This window comes from Meriones unguiculatus (genome assembly GCF_030254825.1).
Source record: "Meriones unguiculatus strain TT.TT164.6M chromosome 13 unlocalized genomic scaffold, Bangor_MerUng_6.1 Chr13_unordered_Scaffold_41, whole genome shotgun sequence".
Classification (NCBI taxonomy): domain Eukaryota; kingdom Metazoa; phylum Chordata; class Mammalia; order Rodentia; family Muridae; genus Meriones; species Meriones unguiculatus.
In genome coordinates, this window is record NW_026843650.1 from 48,949 (window position 1) to 73,172 (window position 24,224).

The window sequence follows — 24,224 nt, forward strand, 5'->3', positions numbered from 1 at the left end:
GAAAACCTCAAGGAGACCAACAAAAACAGAAAATTTGAACACATGGGTCTTTCCAGAGATTCATACTCCAACCAAGGAGTATGAGTTTTGGGTTATAAAGATAACCTAGAACCCCTGCACAGATGTAGCCCATGGCACTTCAGTGTTCAAGTGGGTTACATAGTAATGGGAAGAGGAACTGCCTGTGACATAAACAGATTAGCCTGCTCTTTGATCACTTCCTCCTGAAAGGGGAGCAGCCTTACGAGGCCACAGGATATGACAATGCAGCCACTCCTGATGAGATCTGATAGACTAAGATCAGAAGGAAGGAGAGGGGGACCTCCACTATCAGTGGACTTTGGGAAGGACATGAGTGAAGAAGAGGAAGGGAAGGTGGGATTAAGAGGGGGAAATAGAGGGGTTTATGGGGGGATACAAAGTGAATAAAGTGTAATTGATAAAATTAAAAATAAATTAATTAAGCTATGTAAAAACTAGAAATAAAAAAAAAACTGAAGAGGTCAAGCAAAAACTCAAGTGATAAGCCTCACCAATACAGTCCAAAACATGAAAAAAACATTCTCAAGACTATAAAAAATGCTATTGTGTTTAGAAAGTCTTTTTTTTTTCAGGGAGTGAGTTCAAGGCTGTTCTTAATTTCTCATCCATTCTCTGTTTACTGAGTTTACTGAGGTCTTCAACCTATTTTCGGTGAGTTTTGTGCAGAGTGATAAGTAGGGATCTATTTGAATTATTTTACATGCATACTTCCAGTTTGACCACAACAATGTGTTGAAGATGCTGTCTTTATTCCACTGTTTATTTCAAGATTTCTTATTTTAAAAATATCAGGTGTTCATAAGTATGTGAATTTCTACCTGGGTCTTCAATGTCATAATTGAGCAAAGTGTTTGTATCTCTTCCAATACCATGCTGTTTCTACTATAGTTTTTAGTTCAATTCAATCTTGGATGGGTGATCCCTCTAGCCATTCTTTTTAGGATTGTTTTAGCTGTCATAGTTTATTTGTGCTTTTATTTGAAGCTGAAAATTGTCCTTTGTTTGGAATTTTGATGAAGATTGCACTGAATGTTGATGTTGAATGTTTTTCTTGGGATGGAGAGTTTTACTCTATAAATCTTATCTATGAGCAGTGGAGAGCTTCCTAGCCCTTGCCCAGGCATAAAGATAAACAGTCTTCAGAAATACAGCAGAAAGCTGAAAATCTTCTGCATAACAAAGGACTGCCATCATTCTGAAAATGTAGCAGTGTACAGAAAACTAAAATACTTTTACTATCTACACACCCAAATAAAGGCTAATATTGAAATGCATAAATAAGTCAAAAGAAAATTTAGATATTAAGAAAATTTACAATCTAAATAAAACACACCTACAATTCTAAATAAATAATTTTTTTTATTTTTATTAATTACAGTTTATTCACTTTGGTTCCCAGCTGTAGACTCCTCCTCCAACCCCTCCCAATCCTACCCCCTCCTTCTTATTCTCCTATGACCCTCCCCCAGTCCAATGATAGGGTAGGACCCCCCTCCCCTTCACTTTGACCCTAGACTATCAGGTCTCATCAAGACTGGCTTCTTTGTATTCCTCTCTTGACTGGTAAGGCTGCTATCCCCTCAGGTGGAGGTGATCAAAGGGCCAGTCCATGAATTCATGTCAGGTCACTATTTGCAGTTGTTATGATAGTATACATGAGTGACCCCAAAAATTCTACCAGGGAACTCCTACAGCTGATAAACTCCTTCAGCCAAGTGGCTAGATACAAAATCAACTCACAAAAAATAGCAGCACTCCTGTATACAAAAGACGAAAGGGCTGAGAAAGAAATTAGGGAAACAACACCCTTCACAATAGCCACAAAGGACATAAAATACCTTGGTGTAACTAACCAGGCAAGTCAAAGACTTGCATGGAAAACAAAAACTTTCAGTCTCTGAAGAAAGAAATAGAACAAGATATCAGAAGAGAATTCTTAAAAAAATAATTCAAATGGCTGAGAAACATTTAAAGATATGTGCAAGGTCCATAGTCATCAGGGAAATGAAAACCATTTGTGATGTGGTGTGGTTTGCGATATGGTCTAAAGAAAGTCATAGGGCTAAGAATGTTCAGACATTACTAGTAGGAGTACAAACATGTTTAGCCACTAAGGACATCTCTGTGGCTCTTCCTCAGCAATAAGGGAATTGTTCTGCCTCAAGAACTAACTATAGTACTCTTGGTCATATATCCAAAAAATGTTTCATCTTTCCATGGAGACATTTTTACAAAGATGTTTATGACTGCTCTACTCAACACTTCCCAAAATTGGATATAACCCTGACATCCATCAACAGAAGAATAGATAAAGAAAATGTGGACATTTACACAACAAAATATTACTCAGTCATTTAAAAAAGTAAATCATGAAATTTCAATGGAAATGCATATCTATAGGTAAACTAGAAAAAATCAGTCTGAGTATATAGTAACACAAGTTCAAAAATACAAATATGGCATGCATCTACTTACATGATATTATTACTTGTAAAGGGAATAATAAGCAACCTACAGTACATAAAACCATGTAGGATACACAAAGAATAAGGGACTAGTGTTTGAGAAGAAGTAAATAGATCTCCCTAGGATAGGGTAATAAAATAGTTATTTATAGATTGAAGAAGGGCTCATAAAGAAGACTTGGTTGGAAGTGGGGAAGAAAGAAGACATTAAGGAAAGTACTATGAAGAGAGACAGCCAAAATTAAATGTCAGTTGAATGTCACTGTAGCAAACTAACACAGTAGAAGCTTCCTGCAATATATACATAGCTGAAGGTGATCCAAATGAAATAATATGAGAGTCCCAACAGGATGTCACTTGTCATCAAATGAAGACTGGGTTATATCTACTTGAGGTGGTGGCCAAAGGAGTCTCATTGGAATCCCCAAACAATGCACACCTTTGTCAATATTATAATTTGCCCTCCATAAATTCACTGCAAGTCTCCATTGCTGAATACAACACTTACTTAACTCACTGAATATAGAGAAATTAAGCTTGTGCCTATATAGAAATTTCACTATATAGTTATATTTATAGATAGATAGATAGATAGATAGATAGATGATAGGTAGATAGACAGACAGATGATAGATAGATAGGTAGATAGATTTGTTTGTGTATAATTAATCTGTATATATTTTTTAAATTCCATTAACCAAAATTTTGTAATATTATACATAGGAGACATCAATTAATTATTTCATTTGCTTATATATAAGAATTAACATTACACCTTTTTTTCACTTTTCTTCCTTCAAAGCCTCTTGCAGGTTTAGCTCTTTTGAAATTTCATGCCTGCGTTTTCATGAATGAATTTTACCTAAGTTAGATATCAAAATTTGATTTGCATTATATTGTATATATTATAACAATAATATATAATAATACCATGACATTTTATCAGCAGTAATTATGATAAATAGTGTTACACTAAACTAGAAAAAAGTATAGAGATGAAGTATTTTCCTTTTTGGTTGTTGTTCTGAATCCAGCCATCTCAGGACTTCTGCTGCCAGGTTCAAAACTGAATTCATATTCACAGGTCCTAAAGCCTATTCCTATCCTGATTCAGGAACCACAAAAGTAAGCATCACCAACAGAATACAAGAGATGGAAGAGAGAATCTCTGGAGCTGAAGACACACTTGCAGAAATGGATACTTCTCTCAAAGAAAAAGTAAAATCAGAAAAGTTCCAATCACAAAATATCCAAGAAATCAAGGATGCTATGAAAAGACAAAATCTAAGAATAATAGGAATTCACGAAAAAGAAGACTCCAGACTCCAAGGTCCAGAAAATATTTTCAGGAAAATCATAGAAGAAAATTTTCCCAACTTAAAGAAAGAGATGTCCATAAATATACAAGAGGCCTACAGAACTCCAAATAGACTAGACCAGAAAAGAAACACATCACGTCACATCATAGTCAAAACATTAAATCTACAGAACAAAGAAACGATATTAAAAGCAGCAAGGGAAAAAGGCCAAGTAACATATGAAGGTAGACCTATCAGAATCACACCGGACTTCTCATCAGAAACTATGAAAGCCAGAAGGGCCTGGGCAAGTATCATGGAGGCTCTAAGAGATCACAAATGTCAACCCAGACTACTATACCCTGCAAAGCTTTCAATCAACATAGATGGAGAAAACAAAATATTCCATGACAAAACTAAATTAACACAATATCTACACAGCAAACCATCCCTACAGAAGATACTAGAAGGAAAACTCCAATCCAATGAAAACAAATTCACCCAAGAAAACAGGGCATACAGATAATATCCCAACAAAAATGAAAAGACAACAAGCAATGAAACAGGGTTAGATCACCGACTCCATTACAAAAGGAACTAACATGCATTGGTCACTATTATCTATCAATATCAATGGACTCAACTCACCAATAAAAAGACACAGGCTAACAGAATGGTTACGGAAACAGGATCCAACATTCTGTTGCATCCAAGAAACACACCTATGCAACAAAGATAAACACTACCTCAGAGTAAAAGGCTGGAAAACTGTTTTTCAAGCAAATGGTTCCAGTAAACAAGCTGGAGTAGCCATCCTAATATCTAATAAAATAGACTTTCAACCCAAGTTAATCAAAAGAGATAAGGAGGGCCACTATATTCTCATCAAAGGAAAAATCCACCAAGAGGACATCACAATCTTGAATATCTATGCCCCAAATACAAGAGCACCGACATTTGTAAATGAAACATTATTAAAGCTTAAATCCTACATTGATCCTAATACCTTAATAGAGGGAGACTTCAACACTCCACTCTCACCAAGGGAGAGATCAACTAGACAGACACCAAATAGGGAAATAAAAGCACTCACAGAATCCCTAAATCAAATGGACCTACTAGACATCTACAGATCGTTTTACCCAAACTCAAAAGAGTACACCTTCTTTTCAGCACTGCATGGAACCTTCTCCAAAATAGACCATATAGTGGGTCACAAAGCAAGCCTCAACAGATACAAAAGGATTGAAACAATCCCTTGTATAATATCTGACCACCATGGACTAAAGCTAGACATCAACAACAACAGAAACAACAAAAAGCCAACACGTACATGGAAACTGAACAACTTACTACTCAATGACAGCTGGGTTAAGGAAGAAATAAAGAAATTAAATACTTCCTAGAATTCAATGAAAAGGAAGGCACAACATACCCAAATTTATGGGACACATTGAAAGCAGTGCTCAGAGGAAAATTTATAGCACTAAGTGCTTGCAAGAAGAAATTCATAACATCACATACAAACAACTTAATGGCCCAACTGAAAAACCTGGAAAAAAAAGAAGCAGATACACCCAAGAGGAGCAGACGGCTGGAAATAATCAAACTAAGGGCTGAAATGACCAAACCTTTGGCAGAGTACAGGGAATCATAAGAAAGAAGGGGAGTTAGTCTGATGGGGAAAGGATAGGAGCTCCACAAGGACCAAATATATCTGGGCACAGGGTCTTTTCTGAGACTGACATTCAACCAAGGACCATGTATGGATATAACCTAGAACTTCCACTCAGATGTAGCCTGTGGTAGCTCAGTAACCAATTGGTTTCCCAAAGTGAGGGGAACAGGGACTATTTCTAACAGGAACTCAATGACTGGCTCTTTGGTCTCCCCACCCCTGAAGGGAGGAGCAGTCCTGTTAGGCCACAGAGGAGGGCTTTGCAGCCAGTCCTGAAGATACCTGATAAAACAGGATCAGATGAATGGGGAGGAGGTCCCCCCTATCAGTGGACTTGGAAAGGGGCACGGTGGAGATGAGGGAGGGAGGGAGGGAGGGACTGGGAGGGAATGAGGGATCGGGACATGGCTGGGATACAGAGTTAATAAAATGTAACTGATAAAAATAAAATAAAATAAAAAAAAAACTATCCCAAGAATCAATGAAACAAAAAGCTGGTTCTTTGAGAAAATCAACAAGATAGGCAAACCCTTAGCAAAACTAACTAAAAAGCAGAGAGAAACTATCCAGATCAGCAAAATCAGAAATGAAAATGGGGACATAACCACAGACACTGAGGAAATCCAAACAATTATTAGGTCATACTACAAAAGCCTATATGCAACAAAATTTGAAAATCTAAATGAAATGGATAATTTTCTTGAAAGATTCCATCTACCAAAACTAAGTCAATATCAGGTAGAAAGACTGAATAGCCCTATATCTCCCAAGGAAATTGAAGCAGTCATTAACAGTCTCCCCTCCAAAAAAAGCCCTGCACCAGATGACTTCAGCGCAGAATTCTACAAGACCTTCAAAGAAGTGCTAACTCCAATTCTCCTCAAGCTATTCCACAAAATAGAAACAGAAGGAACACTACCAAACTCATTCTATGAAGCCAGGGTCACCTTAATACCTAAACCACACAAAGACCCAACAAAAAAAGAGAACTTCAGGCCTATCTCTGTTATGAACATTGATGCAAAAATACTCAATAAAATATTTGCAAACTGAATCCAAGAACATATCAAAGATATCATCCACCATGACCAAATAGGCTTCATCCCAGGCATGCAAGGGTGGTTCAACATACGGAAATCCATCAATGTAATGCACTACATAAACAAACTGAAGGAGAAAAACCACATGATCATCTCCTTAGATGCCGAAAACGCATTTGACAAAGTCCAACACCCATTCATGTTTAAAGTCTTGGAGAGATCAGGGATACAAGGCACATACCTAAAGATAGTAAAGGCAATATACAGCAAGCCTATAGCTAACATCAAACTCAATGGAGAGAAACTTAAATCAATCCCACTGAAATCAGGGACAAGACAAGGTTGCCCATTGTCTCCATATCTCTTCAACATAGTACTTGAAGTCCTAGCCAGAGTAATAAGACAACTAAAGGAGATCAAGGAGATACAAATCAGAAAGGAAGAGGTCAAAGTGTCACTATTCACAGATGATATGATAGTATACATGAGCGACCCCAAAAATTCAACCAGAGAACTCTTCAGCTGATAAGCACCTTCAGCAAAGTGGCAGGATACAAAATCAACTCAAAAAAAATTAGAAGCCCTCCTGTATACCAAAGAAAAAAGGCTGAGAAAGAAATTAGGGAAACAACACCCTTCACAATAGCCACTAATAACATAAAGTACCTTGGTGTGACTCTAATCAAGCAAGTGAAAGACCTGTTTGAGAAAAACTTCAAGTCTCTGAAGAAAGAAATCGAAGAAGATATCAGAAGATGGAAAGATCTCCAGTGCTCATGAATTGGTAGGATTAACATTGTGAAAATGGCCATCCTGACAAAAGCAATCTACAGATTCAATGCAATTCCCATCAAAATACCAACTCAATTCTTTACAGACCTTGAAAAAAAGATTCTCAACTTCATATGGAGAAACAAAAAACCCAGAATCTCCAAAACGATCCTGTACAACAACAGATCATCTGGAGGTATGTCCATTCCTGATCTCAAGCTGTACTACAGGGCAACAGTAATAAAAACTGCATGGTATTGGCATAGAAACAGAAAGGAGGATCAATGGAACCACATAGAAGACCTAGAAATGAACCCACACATCTATGAATACTCGATATTTGACAAAGAAGCCAAATCCATTCAATGGAAAAAAGACAGCATCTTCAACAAATGGTGCTGGACCAACTGGATGTCTACATGCAGAAAAATGAAAATAGATCCATATTTATCACCCTGCACAAAACTAAAGTCAAAGTGGATCAAGGACCTCAACACAAAACCAGATACTCTAAATCAATTGGAAAAAAAAGTGGGGAACAGCCTAGAAATCATTGGCACAGGAGACAACTTCCTGAACAGAACACCAACAGCACAGGCTCTAAGAGCAACAATCAATAAATGGGACCTCATGAAACTGAAAAATTTCTGTAAAGCAAAGGACACTGTCATCAAAACAAAACAACTGCCTACAGATTGGGAAATAATCTTCACTAACCCTTTATCTGACAGAGGACTAATATCTAGTATATACAAAGAACTAAAGAAGCTGAAAAGCAGCAAACCAAGTAATCCAAGTAAAAAATGGGGAACAGAGCTAAACAGAGAATTCTTGACAGAGGAATATCGAATGGCAGAGAAACACTTAAAGAAATGCTCATCCTCATTAGCCATCAGGGAAATGCAAATCAAAACGACCCTGAGATATCACCTTACACCCATCAGAATGGCCAAGATGAAAAGCTCAAGCGACAACACATGCTGGAGAGGTTGTGGAGAAAGGAGAACCCTCCTCCACTGCTGGTGGGAATGTAAACTGGTACAACCACTCTGGAAAGCTATCTGGCGCTTTCTAAGACAAATAGGAATAGTGCTTCCTCCAGACCCAGCTATACCACTGCTAGGTATATACCCAAAGTTTGTTCAAGTACACAAAAAGGACACTTGCTCAACCATGTTTATAGCAGCTCTATTTGTAATAGCTAGAACCTGGAAACAACCCAGATGTCCATCAACGGTGGAATGGGTACAGAAATTGTGGTATTTTTATACAATGGAATACTACTCAGCAATCAAAAAGGAGGAAATCATGAAATTTGCAGGCAAATGGTGGGATCTAGAAAAGATCATTCTGAGTGAAATATCCCAGAAGGAGAAAGACAAACATGGGATATACTCACTTATATAGACCTATAAGATATGATAAACATAATGAAATCTATACACCTAAAAAAGATAAGCAATTGAGTGGACATGGGGTAAGATGATCAATCCTCATTTAGAAAGACAGAGGGGATGTGCATTGAACATATGACAGGAGTCTACTGAGCGCATCTGAAAGACTCTAACTAGCAGTGTTTTCAAAGCAAAGACTCATGACCAAACCTTTGGCAGAGTACAGGGAATCATAAGAAAGAAGGGGAGTTAGTCTGATGGGGAAAGGATAGGAGCTCCACAAGGACCAAATATATCTGGGCACAGGGTCTTTTCTGAGACTGACATTCAACCAAGGACCATGTATGGATATAACCTAGAACCTCCACTCAGATGTAGCCTGTGTTAGCTCAGTAACCAATTGGTTTCCCAAAGTGAGGGGAACAAGGACTATTTCTAACAGGAACTCAATGACTGGCTCTTTGGTCTCCCCACCCCCGAAGGGAGGAGCAGTCCTGTTAGGCCACAGAGGAGGGCTTTGCAGCCAGTCCTGAAGATACCTGATAAAACAGGATCAGATGAATGGGGAGGAGGTCCCCCTTATCAGCGGACTTGGAAAGGGGCAAGGTGGAGATGAGGGAGGGAGGGAGAGAGGGAGGGACTGGGAGGGAATGAGGGATCGGGACACGGCTGGGATACAGAGTTAATAAAATGTAACTGATAATAATAAAATAAAAGAAAAAAAAAGATTTAAAGTACAGGTTCCAGTACCATGCCACTTTTTATTACTACTGCCCTATAGTACTACTTGAGGTCTGGGATGAAGATGCCTTCAGAAAATCTCTTATTGTAAAGGCATGTTTATTTTTATCTATTCTGCATTTTTTGTTTTTCTATATGAAACTGAGAATTGTTCTTTCAAAGTCTGTACAGAGTTGTGTTGATATTTTGATTGGAAATGCATTGAGTCTGTAGATTTCTTTTCATAGAGTGGCCATTTTTCCTATGTTAATCCTATCAATCCTGGAGTATGGGAGATCTTTCCATCCTCTGATATCTTCCTTGAAGTTTTTTTTTTTTCATACAAGTCTCTCATTTACTTGATTAGAGTCACACCAAGGTAAATTATGTTATTTGTGGCAATTGTGAAGGGGTGTTGTTTCCCTGATTTCTTTCTGAGCCTGTTTGTCTTTTGTATACAGGAGGGCTTCATATTTTTTAATTAATTTTGTATCCAGCCACTTTGCTGAAGATGTTTATCATCTGTAGAGTTCCTTGGTTGAATTTTTAGGGTCATTCATGTGTACTATCACATCATCTGCAACACAAGCTGGACTGGATGTGGAGAAAAAGGAACACGCTTCATTGCTGGTGGGAATGTAAACTTGTACAACCACTTTGGAAATTAATCTGGTGCTTTCTCAAAAAAAATTATGAACAGTGTTTCTTCAAGATTCAGCTATACAACCCCTGGGCATATATTCAGAAGATGCTCAACCATACAACAAGGACTTTTTTTCAACTATACTCATAGCAGCTTTTCTCATAATAGCCAGAATCTGGAACCAACCTAGATGTCCCACAATTGAGGAATGGATTCAGAAATTGAGATATATTTATGTTGGGCCTGATAAGACCTGCCTCATATACCTGAGCCTAGCTCAAGTTTGGAGACCTGCCTTTATCTTCTGATTTAAGAGGTGCCACTTCTGGACAAAAGCGATTTAGCATATCCACCTTAAAATTAACCCTGCCTGTTAACTGTTATATGGAGTTTTGTCACTGGCCCACCTCTCCTTGCACCACTTATCCTCACTCTCTACTTCACTTACTTAATCCTGCACCTTGACCAAAACTTATAAAAAAGACCACTAAATTCAATAAACCGAGATCCTGGTTCTACAGATCTCCCAGCTCAGTAGTGTTTTATTCCCTGGGACATCTGGGGAGATTCAGGCCATTGACATTCATCATCCACGGAGGTCATTCAGCTGGACTGGCCACCCTCCTCTCAGCTCTACCTGCCAGATACTGACCCAGCACATGGGGCCCCCTGTGAGTATTCTGCTCGAGGGAAGAATGCTGACAGGCCAACTGGTCTGCGGGTGAGTGTAACCCCATTGAATATGGGGCAGTCCTCTGGAATCTTTACAACTTTTGCTTAAAAGTAGGGGTTTCAATATGGTTTGTACTCAAGCCCTTCAAGTATGGAAGTGTTATAAAGGTTGCTCCATGGCTGCAGATGAGGGCGCCCTGTTTGACTGGATACCTGGGAAAGAGTAGAAAGGGTGGTCAACAGAGCACAGGTTCAGTATGGGGACATCCCCCTCTGGGAGTCATTCCTCTAGTCACAGCCCTTAAGGACTGCTTTCCTCTGAAACTGCCCAAAGAACATAAAGATAAAGGTACAAAACAAGAAAGTGAACCTTGAGGAGGAACTTCCCCCCCAAAAAAGGAGGAAGGTGCTGGAGCCAAAAGCAGCATTAAGTCAGATGATGAGCCCACTCCCCAGAGACAGAATATATATCCTTCTTTAGATCCATTTGAGAATGGTCCCTGGCCAGCTCCTACCCCTCCGGCTGTACCACTGAAACAGGGCTCGCTTACTAACCCCTTCCCTGACTCCTCTATACCCCCTCCATATTTGGAGTGACCCATGGAACGTTTTCTTGTCACCACCGCTCCTGAGGATGCATAATATGGAGATAGGTAAGTGCATTGTCACCACTCAAGATGTAGGGACCACCTCCTTTTAGGCTAGGGCAATGGCTACCGCCATGCCAGGAGGAAGTGACTGTCTTAGTCAACACCCTTCAGCAGGTCACAAGGACTCAGGGTCAGACATGCTTTGGCTGTGGACATAACAGCCATTTTAAATGAGAATGCCTCAACAGTTCTCAAAATGCTCCTGGTGCCAGCACAGCAGGCACCTTACCAGGCAATCCCTGTCCCAAGTGCAAAAAGGGTTTTCACTGGGCCAAGGATTATAGATCCCGATTTAACCTTAAAGGTGAACCTTTACACTCCTCTTGGGGCCATCCCCAGCCCCATTAAATAAGGAGAAGAGAAGGAGCAAAGTTTATTGGACTGTCGCACTGGTTCCTGGTATGAGAACTAAAATGACACTCACAATCGGGGACAGGAGCTTTCAATTCCTAATTGATATGGGGGCAGACTGTACTGTGAGAAGAAAGGAGACCCCTCATTCCTGGCAGCTTGTCCATGGCCCTTCCCTAATGGGTGTGGGCGGACAATCAAGTCATAGGAGACTGTCCACTGGTGGCCTTGGGTGGATCCTGATGGCAACCAAGGAGAAGCCCCAAGGTGGTTCCTGGTCTTACTCCTAACCTTTTGGGGCAGGGTGTTCTTGGTGAAGTCAAGGCCTATATTACCACTGATCATAAGGCCCTCTACCAAGACATATTAGACCATGAAGAATATGAACAGCAATTTGAGCAGGGACGAAATGTTCATTCTAACTACCGGGATGATCCTTATCTTGAGCAACTAAGAAACAAACATTCTCGGGTTCACCCCCAATTCTAAAGGCCACTGCTTGCCCTTCTGTCCCAAAAATCTGATGGACCCCTGGGGACCCAGTCTGGGTTGAGCAGTGGCCTCTACCTTTTGCTAAGATAATGCAACAGCAACTCAATGTGGGACATATAAGGCCCTCTACTAGCCCTTGGAATTCACCTGTTTTTGTGATTAAAAAAAGGCCAAAGGCTCTTGGAGACTTTTCATGATCTAAGAAAGATTAATGGGAAGATGCTATCCTTTGGGACTCCTCAAAGGGGATTGCTCTGGACACCTGCCATTCCTTGTGGTCTCCATTTGACTGGAATTGATATTAAGAATTGTTTCTTCTTTATCCCAAGGATACAGAAAAGTTTGACTTTTCATTACCCTCAATAAATTTTCAGAGCCCAGATCAGAGGTTTGAGTGGACAGTGTTGCCTCAGAGCATCGCCAATAGTCCTGCTATGTGCCAATATTATATGCTGCACCTTTTTACTCCTTTAATAAATCAAACAGATGCCTTATTTTATATCTATATCGACGATATTATTTCTGGGAGTTCCAGCCCTGCCGGGTTGCAAGACTTGATGACTAAGTGTCTTACTATCCTTAAAGACAGTAACTTTAAGGTGGACCCTGAAAAAATTCAGACACTCTCTCCCCTTTTAAGATCTTGGGATCCACATTGTTTCTTGAGGGGGTTTCCCTGATGAAGCCACAGTTACATTTTCAAGATTCTTACTCCTTAACTCAATTCCAAAAATTGAGAGATTAATTGGATGCGGCCATGGATTCCCATTTCCACAGAGGACCTGTCCCCACTTTTTAACATTTTAACGGGCTCTGATCTTACTACAAAATTTGTTTTATCCTCATGACATCAACAAATTTTGTGAAAGGTTCAATAAGCTATAGATATGGCAACTTTAAAGAGGTTTGAGTCTGACATTCCTGTCACCCTGTATCTTTTTCTCGGGGTCACACTGCACTGCTTTATTAGCCCAAGCTGGAAAACCCATCAATTGGATTCATATTTCAGTTGGAGGGACCCCACAGGTTTATCCCATGACTCACCAAATAGCAGATTACATTATTAAAGGAAGAGATATTTCAGTAAGAGTGTTTGGCATGGAACCACTCTCTGACAATTCCCTACAAAATAGCTGACTTTACATGGCTTCAGAGAAACAATCCCAGGATTGCCTTAGTCTTGGAAGGGTTGGGGGTACTATTAATTGTCACTATGGTCACCATAAGTGTATGAGCTCCTTTTCACGTTTATCCTGGAGACCACCAAGACTTTTTCTCCCCCAACCTAATCCCAAATTTCTAACAATATTTATGGATGGTGGAAATAGGGGAGCCTCATTAGTGGTTTATCCATCCCATGGGCCCAATGTCAAAATGACTCCTGTCCAAGCCATTTCCCAGGAAGTTGAATGCTCGGCCCAGTTCAAGGAGCTTATCCTGACAGTCAAGTACTTGCCTTGGATAAGGTATGGGAGCCCTTTAATTTGTTTTCAGATAGACTTTATATTGTAAATCTGCTACCTTCCTTAGCTGAGGCCCATATTAAATTAGATGCAAATCCCATAACTCCTCTTTTGATTCAGGCCCATTTTGTGCTCCAACAGTGAGCTTACTCCCTATACCTACAACATCTCAGAGGACATCAAAACCTTCCCAAATTCCTGTCAGAGGGAAATGAGCAGCTGATAGTTTGGCACCTGGGACACAACTAAATACAGTGACTGAGGCTTCAGACTTCCATTCTTGACTCATACTAATTGAAGAGGCCTCAAAAATAAATTCACACAAGTCCCTGTTAAAGATCTTAAAAAGATTATCAGAACTTGCAGGTCATGCCAACCCTTCCTTCAATTGCCACCCCTGCAAAAGTCAGGTATCAATCCTAGAGGATTGTGTCCCAATAATCATGGCAGATAGATGTGACTAACTATTCCCCATTTGGCAAAATAAAATACATTTTTCTTTTAGTGGATACATTCTCCCATACATGTTGGGCCTCAGCTCATGCTGGAGAGAAGTCCAAACATGCTGTTAGTCATATGCTTCAGTGTTTTGTCACCTTGGGTCTACCTGACAATATTAAGAGAGACAATGGTCCATGCTTTATAAGCAAACCATTTCTGGAATTCTTGCAAACATGGAAAATTTCTCATACTACTGACATTCCTTATAACCCAAAGGGCCAAACCATAACAAAAAGTGATAATCATACTTTAAAGATTCAACTACAAAAACAAAAGGGGGAATCATTACCCCCTCACAATCAATTGAAAAATGCATTATTTACTTTAAATATTTTAAAATTTTCAAAAGATAATCAGTCACCATTTGAAAAACATTGGTCTATATCTACTCCATATAGTTCCATAAGAGCCAGATGGAGAGATTCATTGACAGGAGCTTGGAGAGGACCCAACCCTCTTCTCACAGCAGGAAGAGGATTTTGATGTATATTCCCCAAAGATGAGAAGAGGCTCATATGGGTTCCAGCCAGAAATATAAAATATTTGCCACCACTAAAAGATGAGGATGACAATGATGACCCCTCCAGGGGGCTATCTACCCCTGAGAAGCATTCTTTTATTCCCCCAGAAACCAATGAAAATGTGGAAAACAATCCTTTTCCTGGTGACCCTTATGATCAGTGAAGGGGGATTAGGAGATCTTGCCAAGGCCCAAGAGATTATAGAAGAATGGGGCCTAGATCAGTCTCCCTGCTTTGGCATGGAAGGACAGAGGGTCTGTTAGAACTATGAGGCCCCCATTGGCTATACAGACGGTGAGGGTATTCAAGACTTAATTACCATTCACTGGTTTTATTTGAACATTTAATATTAAATATTTTAAATGTTTTAAATATTTAACATATTTTAAATTACTCCCCTGTTCCCTTTTCCCCAACCCTTCCACAGGGGACTGCTTTCAGGTACTACCTCATCCTGATAACGGCAGCATTGATGTTGGGAGTGTCCACCCCTCCCACTGTCACTCCAACTCCTTCCTGGAGAAATTCCTTCCTTGCCTCCCCACCCCTCAATGATGTTTTGCTGTGGGGAAGGAATGGCCTTTAGACTACCTGTCAGAGGTTGGTAGTGCTTCAAAACAGAAGGGGTTTGGACCCACTAACTGCCAAAAAAGGTGACATCTACTTATTTTTGCAGGAAAAATGCTGCTTCTACGCCAACAAATGGGGCATTGTCAGAGATCAAATAAAAATCCTCCAAGAAGACTTGGACAGATGACGCTGAGAACATCAAGAAAAACCCCTGTGGATTGGCTTTCATGGCTTCCTGCCTTATATTCTTCCTCTACTTGGACTCTTATTTTTTCTCCTTCTCCTACTTACCCTTCGGCCATGCATTTTTAACAAGCTCGTGCAGTTTATCCAGACAGTCAAGTCTACCTGAAGGCCCTGATTGGCCAATTTGTCTTGAGTGATATGAACACTTTTGTTAGGGTTAGAATATTCTGAAGGTACATAGCCTATTGGTTCCTGATTCAGGTTATCCTTTACAGGGACAAAACATTTCTAGGTATGCAGAGATTTGTAATTCAATAACATTTGGTGCCTTATCTAATAGCCTTCCTGTTTGTCTTTCCATCCAGTCCAGGGAGTACCCACTACTATACCTAGTGATGCACACCATCCTGTGCCTCCCATCTGTGAACAATGACCCTCCCATCACCATTTGGGGCCTTCGGAATGTCCTCGAGCTTGCCTCAAAATCTGTGGTGTACACTCTCAAATCTCAGAACACTGGGGCTTTCAAGCTTGCTCAGAAACAGAGCAGAACCTAGAGTGCTGCCTCTAGAAGGACCTGCCTTCTCTTCTGCATGGAGGCCCTGATTGGCCCTTTAATCTTGAGTGATATTAACACCTCTGTTAGGGTTAAAATGTGCTTAAGGTACATAGCATATTGGTTCTTGGTTCAGGCTTCCTATCCAAGGACAAAACTTTTCCAGGTCACCCACGAATACTTCCCCTTCTTCTTACTGGAATCAAGGTGGATAACTAGTATAATGAAATTGAAGTGGAGTTATCAGTCTGTCCCACAATTACAGAAAGAGAGTTTAGGAAACAAGGGTTTGAGTTTTTTCTTATGTTGGGTTCAGGTAAACTGCAGCTACTTTTTAAATGGTAGGCATGAGACAAACCTAACAGAATAGCAAGAAAGTAATGATAAACACTGAAGTTCATTATTGTTAGCCTGCACATCTTCCTCAGTGAGGAATGGAAAATGAAACAGATATACACATATATATCCTTTAACGTTCCATAGATGAACAGAACTCATAGAATAAATCTCTATGTATATAGAAAGTTTATTCATTTGAATATCTCACAAGCTGTAGTCCAACTAGTCCAAACAATGGCTGACTATCAATGGAAAGTTGAAGAAGCAAATAGTTATTCAGTGCAGGTAGCTGAATATCTCAGATGGTCTTCAGTATATAACAGAATTCCAAGGAGTAGCAAAAAAATGAACTGGGTCGCCAGAGGTAGGGCAAGCAGAAAAAGAGAAAAAGCTAATACTTTCAATGTCCTTTACATAGACAGGATATAATCAGACTAGACAGAGCTGTGGATGAGACTAAAGGTGAATTTTATCACCTTAAAACACTCAGATTAAAGAAAGGTTTTTCCACTTCAAAAGCTGTATGAAAAATTCCCCACAGTACCCAACTCTTTGTGTTTGCCGTAGGTCCAGATATAGTCAAAATGACTGCCTAGACTAGCCAACACACTAGGCAATGCAGAAGAACTGAGAAAGAGTTTTTTGCTGGGGCAGGCAATAAGAGCATGTGAGCCATTTCCAAAGCAATGGTTTTCTTCAACAAAGCAAGCACTGGGATTTCACTTTGGGAATATGGATAGGACCAAATGTGGGTTCAACTACTCTGAGCCATGCTAAATAATATCTATGCTAAAGTAAATCCTATTCTGAATGTAATCACAATGTAAAATCAGAGCTTTAAGGGCACTTTTTGCACAAAATCATGCTGAAATATATGCAATTTCAAAGAATGATGGACAGAAATGCCTTTGGAACTTTTATTTTGGACCACAATTTCTTACCTGAAAATCAAGTAAATGACTCCACTAAAGTAGATTGCTCAGGAGGTAATGCCTTTTAGTAATCATGATTTCTGATCTATCAGATTGATGTTTTAATGCAACATTTCCCACTTATACAAAGGACAGAGAGCACCAATTCAGAAAACTTCAATTCAAAATACATCTGTCAGCACTGTAGACAGTATCCTTGAGGGGAAACAAACCTATAAATTGCAATATACTGTTTATTTTTAAAATCATTTTGATACATGATACTTCCACGTAGCAATGGATATTTTAGAATTTGATCTGTGGATATTGGCATGGCGGCACACACCAACAATAACAGCACTCAGGAAGAATGAGGCCCAAATTTGCTGCCAACCCAGTCTACAAATTGAGAACAGGACAGCCAAGGCTAGACAAGAAAATTCTGTCTGAAAAACAAACAAACAAGCAAACAAAAGAATTCACTCTGTGGACCAAGCTGACCACAATCTCAGAGAGATTAGCCTACCATGGACTCCCAGGTCTAGAATGACAGGGATGCACTTCTGAGCCAAATGGAGATATGTTTATAAAATGACCTATCCTTGAATCAAGGAACAAAATGATAAAATAAGATGTACAAAGGAACCATTTTTCTTTTAATGAACAGTACTAAATCTTCAAATGCTAGAATTATTTACACCTGAAAAACATTTCTGTCATCAATAAGTGGTTTTTTGCTTTAATATTATCTATTTAAAAATGTTTGTGTGTATACAACTATGCTACGGTATATATGTGCCAGTGAGAAGACAACTTGTTATTTATTATCTACATCCCATATGTGAGTTCTCAAAATGGAACCCAAAGAGTCTTAGCCAGTGACCACAATGGCCCTCATTTAGGTTGAAAAAAATTATGTATGTGCTAGTGTGTGAGTTTGCATATACAGCAGCAAACTGTAAAATTTATAATTAAAAATTATAAATTTTTTAATATTTATACAAATATTAAAAAAAATTGTAGGAGTGATAATTGCTACCCAGAGGTTGAGCTCAAATCATCAAGGTTAGCAACAACCAACTTTACCCACTAAGACAATTCTCTGACATTCACTTGTAGTTCTGAGAAAGTGTTAAGAATTAGTATTTACTGCAAAGAATGAAGTAACACATTTCAAACCAGGAAATTAGTAAATTATTTTCATTTGTTAAGAGCATTTATTATTCAAATCACATCATTTTCTTCCATCCTCAGATGACAATTTGTTTATAATCTGAATAGAAGATAATATTGTATGAATATACTGTTTCAACTAAGTTTGAGTACCAATGAGTTCAGGGGGAAAGTTTGTGGTATGTAAAACTGGCAAAGTAACCTTGAAGATCATGTAACAATGACAAAAATAATCCCCAGTGTCACACACCCTTCATATATCTGCCATGACCTAAGATCCCTTACTTACATTACAGACACATAACATGCTTTTTTTTGAAATAAATCTCGTTTCTGTTACATTATCTAATATCTCTAGATAATTCTCTTAGAAGGCAGTTCTTCAAGATGTGACATCTAGTAAATATGGGAACATAAAGAAACATGGGACGTCAAACAATATGTACATACATAAACACATACTATTGAACATTTTAACATTAATTAATTACTGACATTTAAGCAAGGCTGAAAGCAAAGGAATTTATGAAAACATTAAAAAAGTACCACGCTTTCTCAGAGACCCTTCCTTGAAAACTATGATCACACACTACCCAACAGAAATAAGCAATGGACCACATAGATGATGATGGAGATCCCATTCTATACATTCCAGCAGAAAAATACCTATCACGAAGTAAATGCATTAGAACATGAACAGCCGCCACAGAAAGAATACCAGAACAACCTAATAAACTTCTGTGAATGGATTTGCTACACATACAAAAAACTTCAATACCTACTCCAATGTCTCAAATTACTAACTATAACCACTGTTGGTGATCTCCTCCATTACATTTAAGCGAACATGGTAAATCATTTAATTCCTCCAAGGCTATTGTAAAAACAAATTTAAAAGTTTATTTTCTCAAAATTGAATACATTTACTAAATCCAAAGTCATCAAATCTTATATACAAATAGGGTCGCTCTCTTCTATGAGTTCTTTTCTACTTCTCGATCTCAAGATATATAAAGATTTAAGATATTTACAATACTAGAGACATGGCTTGTCAGTGAAGTTCATTCCCAGAACCTAGGTCAGGTTTTTACAATGTTCTATAATTCCTGTTACAAGAAGTTCATAAGGTCTGTTCTTCATGGAAACCAGAATGGACAGGAACATAAACTCAAAAAGACATACTGAGATCACATAACAGAAATTAAAGCAAATTCTTAAACTAATATGTTTACTCATGAGTGTGTTGTGTAGGCATTCATTCCTGGAACTCAGGTGTTGAGGCATCTACAAGTTTCTACAGAGTTTTTCTTCATAAAGTCCTTCATGTAATAGAAATCAAACATGTAGTTTTGAAGTCAGAGAAATGAATCCTCATTGTTGGAATCATTTGTGAATGTTTAGGAAAAGCAGCACTCTTGAAGAAGTATGTTACTTGGCATGGGATTGATAGTTTCAACTGCATAGCATCTATAATTCCCACTCTCTGCTTCATGCTGCAGGTTGAGGATGTGAGCTCTGAGCTTCCTGCTTTAGCCACCATGTATGACACTTGTGATTCCCATTTCACAGAGATCCCATATCCCACTGGAACCGTAAGGCAAAACCAACACATTTGGAAGTTGACATTGTGTTTTGTTACAGAAATAGCACTAATACACACACATAAATTTTATAACTGGATGATTTATTTCAAGTAATTGAAGAGAATTGAGAAATCTAAGAAGGTTACCTTACGGTTTGAATTCCTAGGCCTTTTTTCCATATTGACTTTTAATTGGAAACAAAAGAAGGATGGAATGTCATAATGCATGAATACATTGTTGACACTTGTTAGAATTTTCCTCCCAAAAATAATCTCCTGTAATTGAATGCAAGTTAGTTGATCAAAGACCTTCACAAATCTTTTATCCTAACAGATTTTCTTGAGAATGAGTTCTTTCAGGTTCTCAAAGACTACTGTGATATGCAAAGGCCTTAAGAGGTTGCTCACACACCAAAACTTTTACTCTTCTATAATGGTACAATGAAGTGCAAAAGTGTACCATACTGACTACGTTCATAAGGTTTCTCTAGAGCATGACTTTTTCTTCTGATTTCAAAGACAACTCCATGAAAAGGATTTACCACATTGCTTATCCAGAGGGTCTTAGTGCAGTATGTGTTCTTCTATGTATGTGGAGATAACTGCATTAAGAAAAGGTTTTATCACATTGCTTACATGTGTAAGGTTTCTCTCTACTATCCCTTTATAGACTTTGACTTTCAAGTTGACTTTGACATGCAAAACATGCAAAATTAATTTGCATGTTGGAACATGGTAAAAAAATTAATTCCTATTTATTGCTTTTTAGGTACCAGCCTCCACTAAATTTTAGAGTGACATTTTACATCAGGTGACACCTTCAATGACATAAACAAATCCAATATCCCTAAATCATGACTGATTAAAAAATTAGTTGTAAAACAGCACAGATATTATGATTTTCAAGCTCAGAACCTCTATAACTTTCTGGTTCACTGGGTGGGTATGTATCACAGATCAGTTCCCAAGAGTGTTATGTTACTAATCATTAAGTAGTTACTGGTGACAATAAATTTTTGTTATTTGCATTGAGCTAGTGTTTGAGTTATTTTGGATTCAGCAGACCAAAGTATACAAAGGCCTTACCATATTTCTTATATTTTGAGAATTTCTCTCCAGTATAAACTTATGATAATGAAGAATGTAGATATGTACAAAACCCTCATATTTTAACACATTTATAATGTTTCTCTCGAGTAGGAATTCTTTCATGATGAAGAGTATACAAATGTGGAATAGCTTCACCATGTTAAACGCACTCATAGTCTTTCTGTCCAATATCAATTCTTTCATGAATTTCAAGATGATTTTGAAGAGCAAGTTTTACCACATTGGTTACATTTGTAAGGCTTCTTCCCAGTATGTGTTCTTTATCTTATAGGACATTAATATTACATCGAAAGGCTTTATCACATTGGTTTCTCTCCAGTGTTTACTCTCCAATGTACATGAATATTATTATGGCATTTAAAGGCTTGACACATTAGTTACATTAATAGGGTTTCACTGCATGAGGTGTTCTTGTTCAAGATGACTCTTACATGAAAAGCCTTTATGATATTGGTTATATTCATAGAGATTTCCTGCAACATGCATTTTTTATACTTAAGAGATGACTATGTTGTACAAAGGAGATGCCACACTGATTACATTAATAAAGTGTTTTTTTTTTTTTTCTCCAGGGTAAGTTATGTTTTCATAAATTACTCTGAAATGCATACACATTATCACGTTATGTAATTCAAAAAATTTCTCTCCAATATGTGTTCTTTTATGGACTACCAGATGACTGTTCAGTGCAAAGGCTTTACCACGTTGGTTACGTTCAAAAGGTTTCTTTCCAGTGTGGGTTCCTTTAAGTATTAGGAGATCACTGTTACGTGCAAAGGCTTTACCACATCATTTATGTTCATAAGTTTTCTCTCCAGTATGAGTTCTTTTATGTACTAAGAGATGACTCTTACCTGCAAAGCCTTTACCACATTGGTTACATTCATAAGGTTTCTCTCTAGTGTGAGTTCTTTTATGTAATAGGAGATTACTGGTAGCTGCAAAGGCTTTACCACATTGGTTACATTCATAGGGTTTTTCTCCAGTGTGAGTTCTGTTATGTAATAGGAGAGCACTCCTCTGTGCAAAGGCTTTACCACACTGGTTACATTCATAAGGTTTCTCTCCAGTGTGAGTTCTTTTATGTATTAGAAGAACACTGTTATTTGCAAAGGCTTTACCACACTGGTTACATTCATAAGGTTTCTCTCTAGTGTGAGATCTTTTATGTCTTAAGAGATGACTGTTATTTGCAAAGGCTTTACAACACTGGTTACATTTATAAGGTTTCTCTCCAGTGTGAGTTCTTTTATGAATTATGAAAACATTCTTGTATGCAAAGGTTTTACCACACTGGTTACATTCATAGGGTTTTTCTCCAGTGTGAGTTCTGTTATGTGATAGGAGAGTACTCCTCTGTGCAAAGGCTTTACCACATTGGTCACATTCATGCGGTTTCTCTCCCATGTGAGTTCTTTTATGTAGATGGAGATTACCGTTAGTTGAAAACGCTTTACCACATTCATTGCATTCATAAGATTTCTCTCCCGTGTGAGTTCTTTTGTGTTTTTGAAGATTACTATTACATGCAAAGGCTTTTCCACATCGTTTACATTCATAAGGTTTCTCTCCAGTGTGACTTCTTTTATGTATTAAGAGATCACTACTATGTGCACAGGCTTTACCACACTGGTTACATTCATGGGGTTTTTCTCCAGTGTGAGTTCTGTTATGTAATAGGAGACCACTCCTCCGTGCAAAGGCTTTATCACACTGGTTACATTCATAAGGTTTCTCTCCAGTGTGAGTTCTTTTATGTCTTAGGAGATGACTGTTGTGTGCAAAGGCTTTATCGCACTGGTTACATTCATAAGGTTTCTCTCCCGTGTGAGTTCTTTTATGTATTAGAAGAACACTGTTATCTGCAAAGGCTTTACCACACTGGTTACATTCATAAGGTTTCTCTCTAGTGTGAGATCTTTTATGTCTTAAGAGATGACTGTTATTTGCAAAGGCTTTACAACACTGGTTACATTTATAAGGTTTCTCTCCAGTGTGAGTTCTTTTATGAATTATGAAAACATTCTTGTATGCAAAGGCTTTACCACACTGGTTACATTCATAGGGTTTTTCTCCAGTGTGAGTTCTGTCATGTGATAGGAGAGTACTCCTCTGTGCAAAGGCTTTACCACATTGGTCACATTCATGCGATTTCTCTCCCGTGTGAGTTCTTTTATGTCTTAGGAGATGACTGTTGTGTGCAAAGGCTTTACCACACTGGTTACATTTATGGGGTTTGTCCTCTATATGTGACCTTTTATGTCTTAGGAGATAACTGTTATTTGCAAAAGCGTTACCATATTGTTTTGATTCATAGCAATCCTCACCAGTATGCATACTTTCATATGTGTGGGCATTCCTGTGATGTGTAAAGACTTCATCATATTGAGTATCTTCAGGGGGTTTGTGTCCACTATGACTGTTTTCATACCTGCAAAGATAATTGGCACATATGAAAGCTTTACCACATTCATTACACTGATGAATCTAATTGTCCATGTCACATAATTTTACATTTTGGTTTAAAGGTAAATAGGAATTACATCTTGAGTTTTCATCATTATTTTTACGTTCATGGTGTTCTCCTTCTCTAGGGATTGTTTTGCATATTTGAAAATACTTGTTATGGTAAAAATATTCACCTGGCTCACATTTATATCATACTATTTTCTATAAGATATTTTTCCACAGATTTGTAGAAAACTGCAAGACCTCAAAGCTTTAACACAGTGGCTAGATTAATAAATTTCCCTATACTGTGCACCATGGTAAATTGGCAAAGATAAATGTGACAAGCAGAATTTTATATTCTTAAAACTACATTTTCTGAAGTGTGATTTTGTGAGAATTCCTAATGAAGTTGAATGACTAGTTAATTGATGTTGGTGTATATTGTGTGAAAATGTGTCAGTGTGTGTGAATGCTGATTGCTGAGTCAGCAGAGAGCTAAGTGCTTACCAGATTGCAGAATTGCTCTTTTTATGGCTCATCACCTGCCCTATATTTTGTAGATATTTGTCCATCCTTACTTATCTTTTTAAATAATAAAGAGCTGATAACTGATAGCAGGGCACAAAATGGAGGCCAGAGCTTCTG

At 38.2% G+C, this 24,224-nt stretch overlaps 1 protein-coding gene and 1 long non-coding RNA gene across 2 annotated transcripts in view; one reads left to right on the forward strand and one right to left on the reverse strand.

Annotated features, from left to right (window-relative positions):
• Positions 1 to 612: 612 nt before the first annotated feature.
• Positions 613 to 15,823, forward strand: LOC132651195 (uncharacterized). The gene is made up of 4 exons (XR_009589022.1): positions 613 to 693; positions 9,870 to 10,772; positions 15,129 to 15,301; positions 15,378 to 15,823. It is a non-coding gene; the product is annotated as an uncharacterized LOC132651195 (long non-coding RNA).
• A 5,367-nt stretch (positions 15,824 to 21,190) lies between these two features.
• The window catches only part of LOC132651194 (zinc finger protein 431-like), a 32,358-nt gene continuing 29,324 nt past the window's right edge, over positions 21,191 to 24,224 (reverse strand). Inside the window, exon 5 of the mRNA XM_060376447.1 lies at positions 21,191 to 23,559. Coding sequence (XP_060232430.1) covers positions 21,918 to 23,559 — 1,642 coding nt within the window. The 3' untranslated portion in view covers positions 21,191 to 21,917. The remainder of the gene's footprint in view (positions 23,560 to 24,224) is intronic.